At 37.7% G+C, this 13,927-nt stretch overlaps 1 protein-coding gene across 2 annotated transcripts in view; it reads right to left on the reverse strand.

The window, feature by feature from the left end:
- LOC140922896 (rho guanine nucleotide exchange factor TIAM1-like) overlaps positions 1–7,691 on the reverse strand; it is a 26,419-nt gene extending 18,728 nt beyond the window's left edge. Inside the window, exons 1-9 of one of the 2 annotated variants that reach the window (XM_073372939.1) lie at positions 7,510–7,691; positions 4,854–4,953; positions 3,937–4,015; positions 3,645–3,701; positions 3,350–3,417; positions 3,077–3,169; positions 2,446–2,901; positions 1,581–1,982; positions 480–710 (exon numbers count right to left, since the gene is read on the reverse strand). In XM_073372939.1, coding sequence (XP_073229040.1) covers positions 480–710; positions 1,581–1,982; positions 2,446–2,901; positions 3,077–3,169; positions 3,350–3,417; positions 3,645–3,701; positions 3,937–3,979 — 1,350 coding nt within the window. In that variant the 5' untranslated portion in view covers positions 3,980–4,015; positions 4,854–4,953; positions 7,510–7,691. Of the gene's footprint in view, positions 1–479; positions 711–1,580; positions 1,983–2,445; positions 2,902–3,076; positions 3,170–3,349; positions 3,418–3,644; positions 3,702–3,936; positions 4,018–4,853; positions 4,954–7,509 lie in introns of those variants that run through there. The other variant, XM_073372947.1, reaches the window with a different exon arrangement.
- Between the last annotated feature and the right edge of the window lie 6,236 nt (positions 7,692–13,927).

Below are 13,927 nucleotides of genomic sequence, written 5' to 3' on the forward strand. Positions count from 1 at the left end.
AAGAAAATATGGTTTTATCAGACCTGATGTGTAAGTAGATAATACGTCAGGGCAAATTACCAGAAACAACCATGATTATACTTTGCTCCAGCAATGACACTTCTATGGAATACCAACTTTTAAGATCAGTCAATCAAGGCAATAACCACATCAATAAGCACGATTTTGCCATTATTCTTTCTTTGAAACCTAATGGATATTTTCACTCATGTTTGAAGCAGCAAGCGGGATTTGACATATTTGTGTTGTCAACATAATTACCGTTATCATACTTCAACCAAATTAGCTGAGGCTCAAATTCTCAAAATCCAGGCAAAATCCAAAAAAACCAAGCTTTTAACACAACCCTGAAAACTCTTTTTGGTCCAAGCAAGGTGCTAACGTCATGTACATGTACATCTCATCTAACACTTTGACATAAACCATTTTAAGCTGTAGCGGAAGTGCCAAGGGTGTGTTTATCCCTTGACTGGACTTACCTGATCGAGGAAAGCTTGTTTGTTCTTTGAATCAGTAACAACAGTGGACTGTAGCTCAGCCATTTTCTTAAGTTTAGAGTCTGAAGAAATTTTGGCTTCCACTCTTTTAATTTCAGTGGTGAGGATGCGTACCATTTCATGTTTTCCTTTCTGTCCAGAACCAGCCACGACTGAGGCAGCCATGGAATGAATTGCTGTTATCCAGTTCTCAAGGTCAGTTTGGTTAGATGCCTGTCATAATAGTTTGAATGATATGTGATACACATCATTTTAATATTCAGAGAAACGTGCTGACACACATCCATGACATTACATATGACTACCTCATCAATATCTAAACACTCGTATCTGATTCAAATTAAAATCATATCATGTCCTAATTCTACAACTTTCAGATCCCCAGTCATGATTTTGCCTAGCATAGGGTGCTGATACCATTTGACATAAAATTTCGGAAATTCCGGAAGGAAGGTATTAATGGTAAGGTCACTTTTCAGAAATTCCAACCGAAAATTGAGGAGTACGTTTTGAGGTAGTCCTTTCATTCCCGTTGGTATGAACCAAATGGAATGTTGCTTACCATTAACCAATTTCTCAGTTCCTTCCCAGTTCCAGACTCATGCTATACAAATTTGCCCTTTTTTATGGATTCAAAGCGTAACGGATGTGGTGTTTCTACAGTAAACTGGCAAATCGCTTACCGTTATGCTTTTGACACCCCAACTGGATTTTTCTGTCAAATGGTAATGCACCCACAGTATACAAACCAAAACGTCATTGTAATTTCATTGTGGCCTTATTATACTATGGTGTTTACAAAACACCTCATGCAATCAGTCTCACAGAAACTTTAAAAGGCTACTATTTGTGTGGTGACCCCACTGTGTTTTGGGGGTGTTAGCTGCCCTGAAATTAACATTGTGTCAGCAATGATTATTACTTCTAGTAATAGACATATCCCGTCACACTGTACAGGTCTATAAGGTGTTGCAGTCAGCTATTGATCATGAGTAGTAGGAGTACATGTGGTACGGCATCTAACCCACTTCTTCTTACACTACTAGTCTAAACTTACTATCATACATGGTAATGCTATTTTACCTGGAAAAAGTACGCTTCACCAAGTCTGGAGCTGACACTAAACACATGGTCTAACTTGGCATGTTCAGGAACTGCCTGTGCAATGCACCCATCAATCTCCAAAGAAAAATTTGGTTCATCTAAGTCTTGAGGACTCACAGTCTTTTCATTGCAAAAATAAAAATTCAGAGCACCATTTTTCAGTGAAACCCAACATTTACGCCACTTCCTATCTGAAGCTAGTTCCACTTTGCTTGACTTTAATCTTACAAGAACGTGCTTTACAGAAAGCCACCCTGCCTTGCGAGTGGCACCACCCTGGCGAGACTGAGCGATACCAGACTTTGGTTTCACATCTACATCTGTTCCACAGCTACTGTTCAGGTCTAGATCTGCATAACCATGAAATGAAGCATTGACTTCCTGCAAAATATTAACCGTTAAAAAAGTTAGTGGTAATTATAAGTACCTAACTTAATTGTAAACTCTACATTCATCTTCATGTGATCTGTGCTGAGAAAACTAAATGTTGTACATGTTAACAAAATGCTGGATTTTACTTCAAGCCTAAAATAAATACTATACACAAAGCAGTGGTCATTGAAAACTGTGCCGGAGACTGATACTCATGATTGTGAGCGCACATATGAACACTCAATTGTTTACAGGCCTTAAGAAAGCAAGCCAAAGGGGTAAGATTAACAATGAAAACAAACAGCAATAAGGCATGAATCCTAAACAAAACAAGCTTTTTAAACATCATGAAGATAATACCTGACCATTATTTTCTAGAAGACTGTATCTTGATGTGCACAAGCAGTTGAACATGTACACTTTTGTTACCAAACCCACCTCAAGCCCCCTTGAAACAAAAGAATTCTCTTACCACAGGAGAATTATTAGAATTCAAGTCTGCCATATTCTTGAAGTAACTCAATTCAGCTGAGTCATCCAAATCTGACAAGTTACTTCTTGAACTAACAGAGTAATCTGAGTCACTAGCCACAGACAGGCGCGCTGAGAGTTCATTCTCATGAGATGCAGATATGCGAGACACTCTGTGGCGTTCAACTGAGTCACTGCTTACATCTTCCATACCAAAACCACTGTCCCCTGGATCACCATTGCTGGGTTTATTGGCTATTGGGGTACTACTGCGTGAGCTGATGGAGCTGCAGTGTGTCTCCATGGCATCAAGAGTACTGCTAGAGTTGTAGTGGTCTCCCCCACCATTGTGTAGGGTACCATTAATGTGTGCTGATTTGAGGTTCAATTCAATGTCATTTATCTGGATGGTTGGTGCATCCCCAGACCCTTGGCTATCTTTTCTGGCACAATTTATCTAAACCCAGAAAATAACAATATAATATTGTCAGATCCATATTTTTTAAATGTTAACACAATATTATGCCATCTTTAAAGTCATGATAATTCATTACAGGTGTATTCAATGTTTGAAGTACAATTAAGATTTGTCACACAATCAAGAGAATAATGCCCGCAATTCAAGCCCATACCTTGGTCTCATTGTGACGCACACTTGACTTTGGATGACTGGATGATGAGGGAGCTGAGGATGATGTATTGGACACTGAACGCACACGCCCAGCCTGTGATGAATATTTAGAACAAGGGCATTGAATTTATCAAAAGTAGTGGCGACATTCGAATACACTTTGATTAAATCATCTGACACTCTAGAGAGTTTGTTGCCAGAGCCCAAAACATATGTCCTTACTGTGTTCAAACTTTAAAAAGTTAGCATATGTTGTACTTAAAATATCACATACACAGCAAAAGTCCAAGAACTTCTGAGCTTCTTCTTCTGAAACAAAGTTCAGTCCCCAGGCATGGTTCTCTACAATTATTAAATAAATTATCAACCAGTTAATTAATTAACTAATTAATACAGTTAACAGTATTTAAATGAAAATAACCACAAACTCATTAATAAGAGATGTGGTTTTGGATAGCAATTACAATATAATTAACATTGATAAGTATTCTTAGACTAGAATACAGCTTATAACTGGTCAATTTATATAATCTAGGCTATAATTAAATAATTAAATATTTAAGACTTACTTGATTTACGATTCCTCCATTGGACAAAACATTCTGAGGTCTTTTTCAGCCGAATTTCTGAAAATGAATTAAGAACGATTACATTTAAGTAAGCTAGAACTTAGTGACACATTGCCTTTAAGTAAAGAACAATGAGCAGAATGGATCAGTTGATCACCATCATGGTAAAGAACTAAGTTTTTCGGTGAAGTAACCAGTTGTTTCTTCCAACTGCAGCTTATTATTCAGAGCTTAATTTACCACAATGCTACTCTCTTTCTGTGTGTAAAAAAACAATTTATTCATGAGTAACCTTTCAAGTTTATCTCTGCACTGAAAACAGCCTCATTGTTCATCAGTGCTGTGACAAGAAACACATCTTCCTCATCCACCTATATGAGCAATCAAATAAATATTAATTAATTATGATGTCATTAATTCATTTATTCAATCATTTATTCATTCATTCAATGTTAAAAGTAGATTTATTTAACAAATTTTTATAAAACGCTCATATTGTAGATCCCTCCATTAGTTCAATCTGTCCTTGATTCTATTTTTTCAAATCTTGATTTATTACCATTTTACTTAGGTACATTTAATGCCGGAGGAACCCAGGCATCATTTAATTGTTTTTAAATGTTTATTAATTCCACATTTTCTGGGTCTATCAGAACAGTCTCTTTGTGCTGCCAGTTTGTTTTTTGTGACAGTACTAGCTTGCACTAGCTACCGCTGTGGTGAACTGCAACATTTAGTAGGGTAAGAATATTACCAGAAAAATTAACAAAACAATATATAAGTTTAAAATGTTTACATGTTTTATCAGTCAAATTTGATTTCAGGTCAAAATTCTTTAACCTTAGGTAGGAGACAAAGAAAGTTGAGAATAAATTAACCCACATGAAGGTTAAATCAAAATTAACATGAAATCAAATTTGACCTCAGCTATCACAATGTATATAGACTGGCAGAGAAACAGTCTCCGTTAGTGATCATACCCAATACCAAATACAGTGTACCAAATTAACCTACTAACTATTGTGCATGGATTGTTTCAGAAAATCTGTTAGTTGCCCTCCACTTTTGTTGCATCAAGAACTAAAGTATTATTATTAAAACCAGAGACAGAAATTTCCCAAGAGTCCTTACACAACTCGATCCAAAGCATTGATTGTTTTGTGCGACTAGATTGTCATGAAGCTTTAAATAACATTCTGGCAAACTCACCTTTTTCCGGTGAATAATAATTGGTATGACACTTTCTATGACAGGTACCCATCTTAAAGGACCCTCATCTGTAGATAATGTGTTCACCTCAGCCAGAGAACTGTTTAAGAATTTAAGAATGAGGAGCATTCAATAGACAGGTATCACATAGTATGAAAAAATTAACACAAGATAGATAAATTACCTCCTTCATTTAAGATGCATTTTCTGTTCAAAGTTTAAGCCCTTTTTACAAAATAAATAATCCATTATAGTATATATGTGAGAGGGTTCTTAATCTATTTCTGTACAGCTGAAAAAAATTTGGAAGATACATTTTAATTTAAAGACAATTGACCAACTTTACCACACTAAAATAGTATGCTTCATATAAATTTCCAAAAGCTTGTTCTTGCCACTATTTCCTTGAGACTAGACTGCAGTAACCAGTGATACAACTGTTAAAAACATCATATATTTTAAAGGACATTTAATTTTTTCCTCATAATTTCTTAAAATTTTATATTTTTTTCAAATTACAAGACAGTGTATCTGTTTCTTCTTTATCTGCATAGGTAACACATCTTATGGACTTACAATAACATTCAACACCACAGTTCAACTGACAGAATTTTAAAGTAGGAACTGCAACATCATCCATAAAGGTTTCGCTTGATATCAACTTGATACCAGCCTGACATACAGTGCTGCACTATCGTTGCTTTAAGTTTACACTTGACATGCATTATTTATAATACAAAGTGAATTAATAAGTTTTGTCTTTAGAAATTCTGAGATGAACATTATACATTAATTTGCAATGCATACAAAAAATAGTAGCTTTTATTTTGAGACAGAAATGCTCGTTGGTTTGAAACCACTAAGGTCTTGTTTGTTAATGATTTACATTAATCAAATACTAAACAATACCCCAAGACATTGCAATGTCCCAGTGGGGGAATTAAATGAATTTTTTGTGAATGAATATGAAAAGCGTGTGTAAAGACAACCAGCTGTGACTTGCGATGAACACTCAATTATAATTGCAATCACACAGTGAGCTTAATTTCATTGAAGGCAAAATTTATTCAACAGATAATTTTCATGATTGTGTTGGTGTCGGAATTTTTATATCTACATTTCTCATTTTTTGTTCTTTCAAACGGGAACTTCCATAAACAAGTTCTGCAAATGACAACAAAATGACAAAAAATTCACAGCTGTATAAATATAAAAAAAATAGTGAATAAATATACAAAAAATAGTGATACCCCTATACTTTCAGTTTGAAAAATGGGGATCATTGATTTGTTTTGCAAGCAAAATGTTTCCCAAGGTGAAACATCTATTAGGTGATTTAAAAAAAAGGGTAATTGTATGACACAGTAAATTCAAAATTGTTATAAATCCAAACTCTATTTTATTCTTCTTAACATTTGAGTAGTGTAGAAGCCGTACATAGCAGAGTGATTTTCTATTAATGTTCGATATATAGTTGTTATTCCTTTCTCTCTTACCTAAATTTTATAAATTATTTTTACTTTATTTCATTTGTTTGTTATATTGATCGTGTTGGTACTGAAATCTTCATGTCAAAGATAAATTCAATAAAGTTATTGTCTTTAGTATAGACTTAGCTCGTCAAAACTAAACTCATTACATGATTTTACTATTTAAGAATATCACTTTCAAGCTAAAAAAAAGAAAAAAATTACATAAAACATATAAGTTTTCAAGAGCACCCCGTCTCATCATCACCATATTTTTTATCTTCGAGTATAAAAAAACAGACTTTCAAAAAAGATACATGTTAACTTAATGAAAATTGTGTACACAAAAGACAACCCAAACAAAATTGCAGACCATCGTAAAAGTATCAATAATCTAACTGGCAACTGTAAAAATCCTAGGAACGGTTTTTACAGCTCTATTATGCCTGGTTCAAAACCTACTAATATCAAAACTATCGAATTGATAAGAACTCATTGTTAGTTACATCGTTTTTTTTATTGGTTTAATTATCCTGAGGTTAATTTTTTTTTATTTGACAACTGTTGATTGTTATGCTAGTTGCAACAGTTATGAATTAGTATCAGGAAATTACCAATTGTAAAATACAGATCATGTATTAAATTTTAATACATGATAGCGGGCAAACCTCGGGCTAATATACATGCACGCATGTAAGCTTACATTCCCACGACATAATTGTAATCGAAACGATCATTAATATAAAATACATGAGCAAACTTTGATAGGATTGATAGTAATATACAGCGACTGTTTTACTGAGACTATATTAAAAAATAAAAAAGGCCATCAAAAGCTAAACAATGCGGTCATTCTTTTAGTTCAAAACCTAGAATGTATGCACATACAACGGAAGACCCAAAGAATATTGTGATATTTGTGTCAGAAAATTTTGAAAGGTAATACTGTACGACCATAGATATATTGTCGATAATAAGCATGAAATCACATAGACAGCAAAATTAATGTTTCCTGAAACCCTCCGCTGTAGGAAAATAAACGAAATCTCAAGTAAGGGTGTCAAAAATTGAACCTTCTTTATCAGCGAGTGGCGACGATATGCAGCCAAAAAGTCACCGTAGTAATGTAAACAAATATTGCAACCATACAAGCTAATTGTGATTGATACCGGTGAGAAAATGTTTACCGTATAACTTGAGTCCCTTCATCTTTGCTCCAGTTCTCAATGTACTTTTTCACTTCATGAGGTTGGAATCCATTTGCATTGGAAGGAAACAAACCGATCTGGTCCCCAATAAGGGGACCAGACGGTTGGCTTTCTTTGTTTCCAATATTGTCTTCGTTGGCTATCCCAAGCTCAAGACGCCATGGCGATCACGCGCCGGCTTCATCTGAAATTCCCAAGGATGAGGTGGTTTATAAGTGAAAACGAAGCGACGTTGTGTCTCTGTTACGAAAAGGCTTACACAACACGCTTATCGTATTTGAAAGGAATGTTTCTTTCAAAGAACTTCTTTGTCTTGAAGACTTAAGGCATCAACTTATCATTCATGTTTGGCGAGTCATACGAGAGCGAAAGCAAAGCCTTTTAACTGAACGAACTCTCACAACTCTTAATAGAAAATTTCCAGTTCTCAACAAATCTACTGACTATGGATTTGAAAACTTACAAGCAGGTAAAGCTTCGACAAGCCTCTTCTAAGATCACAAGAACACTCGAAGTTAAAGTAATTGTACATTTTCCTAACAAAATTAACTCCCGTAAGAATTACAGAAAAGTCAGCGACATAATTACCTGCAAAGCAAGGGCCAGCTGCAAAGAATCAATTCACCTGTGCTTAAAGGCTTTGCTCGCTTTTCAATTAGCCAGTTAACATAGTGTAAAAGGTTCTTTAAGGTCGAAAAACCGCGTTTACGGGTCCGCGGCAGTTTTACTACTCCGTAGTTACAAAGGATTCCACGCTGTGATTGGTTCGTTGGCTAATTAGCATCACATACCTGTGCTCCTCAGGGGAATACGTGATTAAAGTCAGATAAGCAATGGCGTTATTAATATGATCCGTTGACTCACCGTTCCGCTGTATTCTCTTGAAATTTCATTCATTGTTTGGTAACGAAATAAAATGAAGGAATCAAATAGATCTAGAGAAGTACAATACATCAACTACCCCAGGTACTATGAACTTTAAGGTGAACGTGATAAAATACCAAGCTTTTCAAAGGAAAGGGTTAACTGAAACGGAACTTTATTCCCAGGCGATTATGGGTCGATGTTCAAATTCCAAGCACAATCGGTGCTTGTTGACGGGTAGGATCAGTGAACTAAAAATGGTGAATTTTTTAAAAAGACAGAGAAGCCGAATACAAAGTTTTGACTGCAAAATTCTTTCCATCGTGTGTATTATCTACTATTAAATAGACTAGTATTTTCACAGGATTTTTCTGTCGTCACTCCGCCAATAGAAGCGTTGCATGGCGACACAAAGAACGACTGAATGTTGAGGCTGAGAGGTAGCCTGTAGCCTGAGATCATGCCCTCTCCCTATTATCCCTTTATGTCTCTCACGGGAAGAGGGACGTTATTTTTTTTCCCCTCTCGAGCCAAAGAAGCAAAGAAGCAAAATAAATAAATAAATAAATAAATAAAATAACGCCTGATCTCAGGTTATTTTTTTTTCCCCTCTCGAACCAAAGAAGCAAAGAAGCAAAAAAATAAATAAATAAAAAAAATAACGCCTGATCTCAGGTTAGGTAGCCTGACGAAGGGAGAGCCGGGAGAGTCTTGGAGCGCTTACCATTTGTATGGAAAACCCGGTAATTCCAAGGAGAATTCAAATGGAACGGTTCATCCCAGTGGAAAATTTCCGGAAAAAAAGTAAAACCTTTCGAGGTATTGCCTTTTTCCCGTTTTGACCGAAACGACCAAGATTTTTTGTACCACGCTGGTTAACCAGCTAAAGTGCCAGGCTCCCCGTTGAGGCGGAAGGTGGAAAATGGCGGTCATTTCCCAGGAGCGTTATGGTGTTTTGCAAATGGTACAACTCTAACACGTTCCTCTTTTCGGAAACATTTTCAAGTCCAGTACCATTTGTCAGAAATTTTTTACCGAAATTTCCTAACAAATGGCAAACGTTCTTGGACTCCCTTCGTTTTCCCCGCGTACTATTTCACTGGCTCCCCACCATAGAGAGATTAAGAGTCACGTTTACGAGAAATGGTAAACGTCAAATTCAAGTTGGCAATTTATCAGAATAGAAAATAAGCAGATAAAAACTGTCCAGAACAATTCTTATGGATAACACTGGCGTGAGATTACTTATTTTTGTGTAGAAGTAATAAACAGGAAACGTCAACAAGGGGGAAACTTGGTCACGTGGTACAAATTCACGTTTGCCGTTTGGCGTAAACGTGAATCTTAATCTCTCTAATAAGTGCAGAAAACACTTACAAAATGAAATTCATGAAAAAGAAATAAAAAGTAACAGTCAAGAAGTTCTAAATCTGCCTGAATGCAATAGCCTCTAGACTGCGAGCAGTCTCTCTTTTTCTTCAGATTTAGTATGGGGAGTGCACGCGCGCGCGAGCGTTGAGCGGCGAAGCCGCGCGCGTGTCTCGGGCGTTTTGCTCGACGGATGAAGAAAAATGATCTAATTAGCCTCCTCCACAGACGGAATCCCCAAACTTCGGGTTGCTCATAAAAAAATTACCCTAAAATTTCTCAGTTGTTGGAAACCTTTTTCAAGTAACAGAGCTATGCTTTGAGACGACCGTAAATGACGCATATCCACTTTCTACAAGCAGAATTAAAACAAACAAACATGCATACGTTAGATTGACAGTCTGTGTGTAGTGGAAGTAGTGGGCAAAAGAGAGAACGGGCGCGCGCGAAGGAGACACGCAAGGGGTGAAGCGCCTGGCTACGCAGGCTTTGTACAATCAACTCCCGACAATTCGAACCTTTAAGGGAAACAGAAAAAAGTTCGAGTTATCGGGAGCTCGAGTTCTCGAGGGTAAAATTATATTGAAAATGATCTGAAGGGAATGGAAAATTGCTTCGAGTTAGCAGGAGGCTCGAGTTATAGAGGGGTCGAGTTACCTGGAGTGGACTGTCCTAACTTCAGCCCCGGGGGGAGTTCTCAAGGGAAGTTTGGATAGATGTGTGGCGCCCAGGCCTTGAAACTTTGACCGACAAGACACCTCATTCAATGACCCTGACTCATTTCGCATACAGAATGAAAAAAGTTTTTAAACTAGCTATCTTCATAAAATTCGATTTGTTAAAAGATAAATTTAAGGATAAAAAACATGACGTTTCGGGGACGACATGTCACCACATGATCAAATGCAAATGAAAGAGACTATGAAACGATATAAATAGAAAACGAAAATAAATTTGTTGGTAACAGGGATGTTGAGCGCTCATCATAAAACTACATACTCTTTTAAAGGCTTCCAGTCCAAAAAAGACACCCTGTTCAAGACGCTAAATAATAAAATTGTATGCCTTAAGACTCAGGGCCCTGAAAACCATTCCCTGTTAAGAGGCACATATACCCGCCAGTAAGGCCAGGAGTCGATTGTTAAGGCCAAATAAAAGAGTGCCCTTTTGGCTTCAGCCTATCTTTAACACTTATCTCAAATTGCGACCGAAAACTTATCTGGACCCCAAGTACCAGAAATGCGTCTTGAATTTCTTTTCAACAAGGCCGTACGGGAATTTTTTTGCTAAGGGTTAAGGGGGCGGGGAGCGGTAAACCATCTGCCCAAAATATTCTCGCAAGTCGCCCAAATTTTTACGAAACAGTCGAAGAGAAACGAGGGCCACACGATGCAACACCATAGGTCACCATCACCATTTGAAGGGAAAATATTCTTACATATATATATCATAAGGAAGGCTTATAAAACACGTTAAAAGAAATAGCCCTCTTTGCCGTTTTGACGGCCGAAGATATCAATGATACGATCCATATCATTGTTGACTACAGCGTTGGCATATGCCCTTTCAGTTTTAATAAGTGCGATGTTACTGACACGTTGTTGCCCCATGGTGCTGCGGCGGTACGTTTTCACTCTTTGCAACGCAATGAATGCTCGCAACGTCGTCCTCAGGCAGGTTGGAATGCTCGTTTTTCAGAACAAAATGTAGGCAGGTATCACTCCATGGATATGTACCACGTTAGCAAACGCTGAAAACAAACTAAATAGATCATTCTCGTTCACCATTTCTGGAACCGTCATAGTCTAATCCTCGGACTCGACGAAAACTCGCGTACAATTCTTGCTCGACTTCGAGAATCTCCCCATGGATTTTTAAAAACTTAGCAACGCGAGAGAAGCTTTCTTTATCAGGTGTTTAGACTACGAGTAGTCCCCCATTTTTCCTCAGGGATAGTAGAGCGAGCGAAACGCGAAAGTGCGTGAAAATCACCCCACGCGCTCGCGTTTCGCTCCCTCTACTATCCCTGAGGAAAAATGGGGGACTACTCGTAGTCTATGAGGTATTTCACTGTGACAGATGTTTCACTAAGCACAGAGTATTGCTAAGCACAGAGTATTGCTAAACCTGAGCTCAAGCTCGGACAGCACCCTGTCGATGGACGCATAGTCAATGCTAATTTGGTGGTTAGCCTGCGCAACAGACGAAACTTAACTCTGGTTAAGTGCCCTGGGCCTCCACCTGTTTACCAGGATTTGAGCGCCACGATTGGCCTTTTGAAAAAGCCATTGTCGATTTGCTCGTCAGGATGAAATGAAATTTGAAACGCACTTCCGGAATAAAAAAATTGGGGAGCTGCAACTAGGGCTTTCCACAAGTTGCTCGAGAGTTCTCCCACAGTTTCCCGAAATTTCTCAAAAAGTTAAAAATGCTCAAACGAAGTTCAGAAGTTGCTTTTTGTGACGAACGTTGCTCAAAAGTTGCTCGAAAAAACAAAAACTTTTTGTCGCCCTATTCCTTTATTGGATCTGAAGCAAAAATCTGCAAACTGTAAAACAAAATAAAGAATTTCTAAGCATTTTTGTACAGTTTTGGGGCGTTGCTTAATAGCTTTGTCCTCAATTAAAAACAAACGAATTTATGAGTAATGACCACGCATCAATATCAGGAGCTCATGACCTCATAGTCATGGGCTCCTGTCAATATCAAAGTTAATCTTGTAAAAATTATACTATGAGCCAAGAAAATTACTTCACCTGAGATAGGCTTCGTCCACCATTTTGAATTTGTTTTAATAACCGCTGACCAATGCCAGTGTTGAGAATCTTTTTACATCCTCAGCCTGGAAAAAGCTAGAGGCTCAACGGAAAATTAAAACTGCAGCTATCGTTTATAAGTCTCTAAATGGCCTTGCCTCGCAGTATTTGAATTCGTTGTTTTTCCTATCGTAATGAAGTCTCTAGTTACTCTCTCAGGGATTCCGAGGGGAAGCTAGCTATTCCACTGCCCCGTACCAAAGCAATTATGTTAAAAACAGTTTCAGCTACAGAGGTTCGGTGCTTTGGAATAGTCTACCTATTGAGCTGCGGCAAGCGCAAACTTAAACACGGCTGCAGTGATCTCTTTTGAAACATGTCGATAATCACGTCAATCGTGTAAAGCAGGTACAATTTACTTTGGCTTTAAAAAGAGCTAAAGTTTCAGTTAGGTAAATAGGTTACAATTTTGTAGTAGTTCACTTAGCTTGATGATTTTTAACCTTGGATAAATAAAGTTATTTTTGTTGTTGTGGTCTCTGTTGACCTAGAAGCCCGGCTGCATGCATCTTGCGCCCATAATCTGCCACAGGGAGGAGGATCTGGCTTCTTTTTCACAGGAAATTCATAAATTGTCTCTTAAACATTGTGAAATTTTTAAGAAAGGGCAATTTAAGCACTAATGGTTGTTCCGATATCTCAGAATTGCTAGAAAACTAGAGAAATTTCTCAGAATGCAAAAAGTTACTCGAAACAAAAAAATTAAGTTGCTCGAAATACTGAGAAGTTGCTAAAAAGTTATGGATAGCCCTTCCCCCCCTGCCCTCTGGCCCGTACGTCTATGCTTTTCAACCTGATTGGCAAATTAACAATGGCTTTTTTTACGGTAACAGGCCAATCATGGCGTGTACTCAAATCCTACTTCCTACTGGTCCTCTGCCTCTGAGGGGCCGACCATTTGACTTTTGAGGGAGATATGGGTGATTTCAGAAAAAACTATCCCGCAGACTGATTTCGAGGGAAAAAAATTCTTGCAAGGAAATATTATAACTGGCGAATTCGTGGCGCATGACTCTGGAAAAAAATCTTACAGCGCGGCCGTTGTATGTCCGGAAAAAAATGCTATTACCAGCGGGTTGGGGGAAAAAATTCTTTCCCCGCCAAATCACCAATACCCCCACCCCCCATCAATGTCAAATGGTCGACCCTTTTTTTACCCGAAACTCGCACAAGCCGGAGCATGCTCGCTCGAATAAAGGCTACTCTGTTCCTACTAGTCCTCTGTTCCTAGTCTTCATCAGCTGTTCCTGTGCTCCTGCTGTTTCTTACCCTGCTAGCAGAATCGTTTCGATCTCCCCCCTCCTCTAGGAAGATCGAAGGAGACTCTGTTCGCAGGATAGCTGTTTCTC

This window comes from Porites lutea, chromosome 1 (assembly GCF_958299795.1).
Source record: "Porites lutea chromosome 1, jaPorLute2.1, whole genome shotgun sequence".
Taxonomy (NCBI): Eukaryota; Metazoa; Cnidaria; class Anthozoa; order Scleractinia; family Poritidae; genus Porites; species Porites lutea.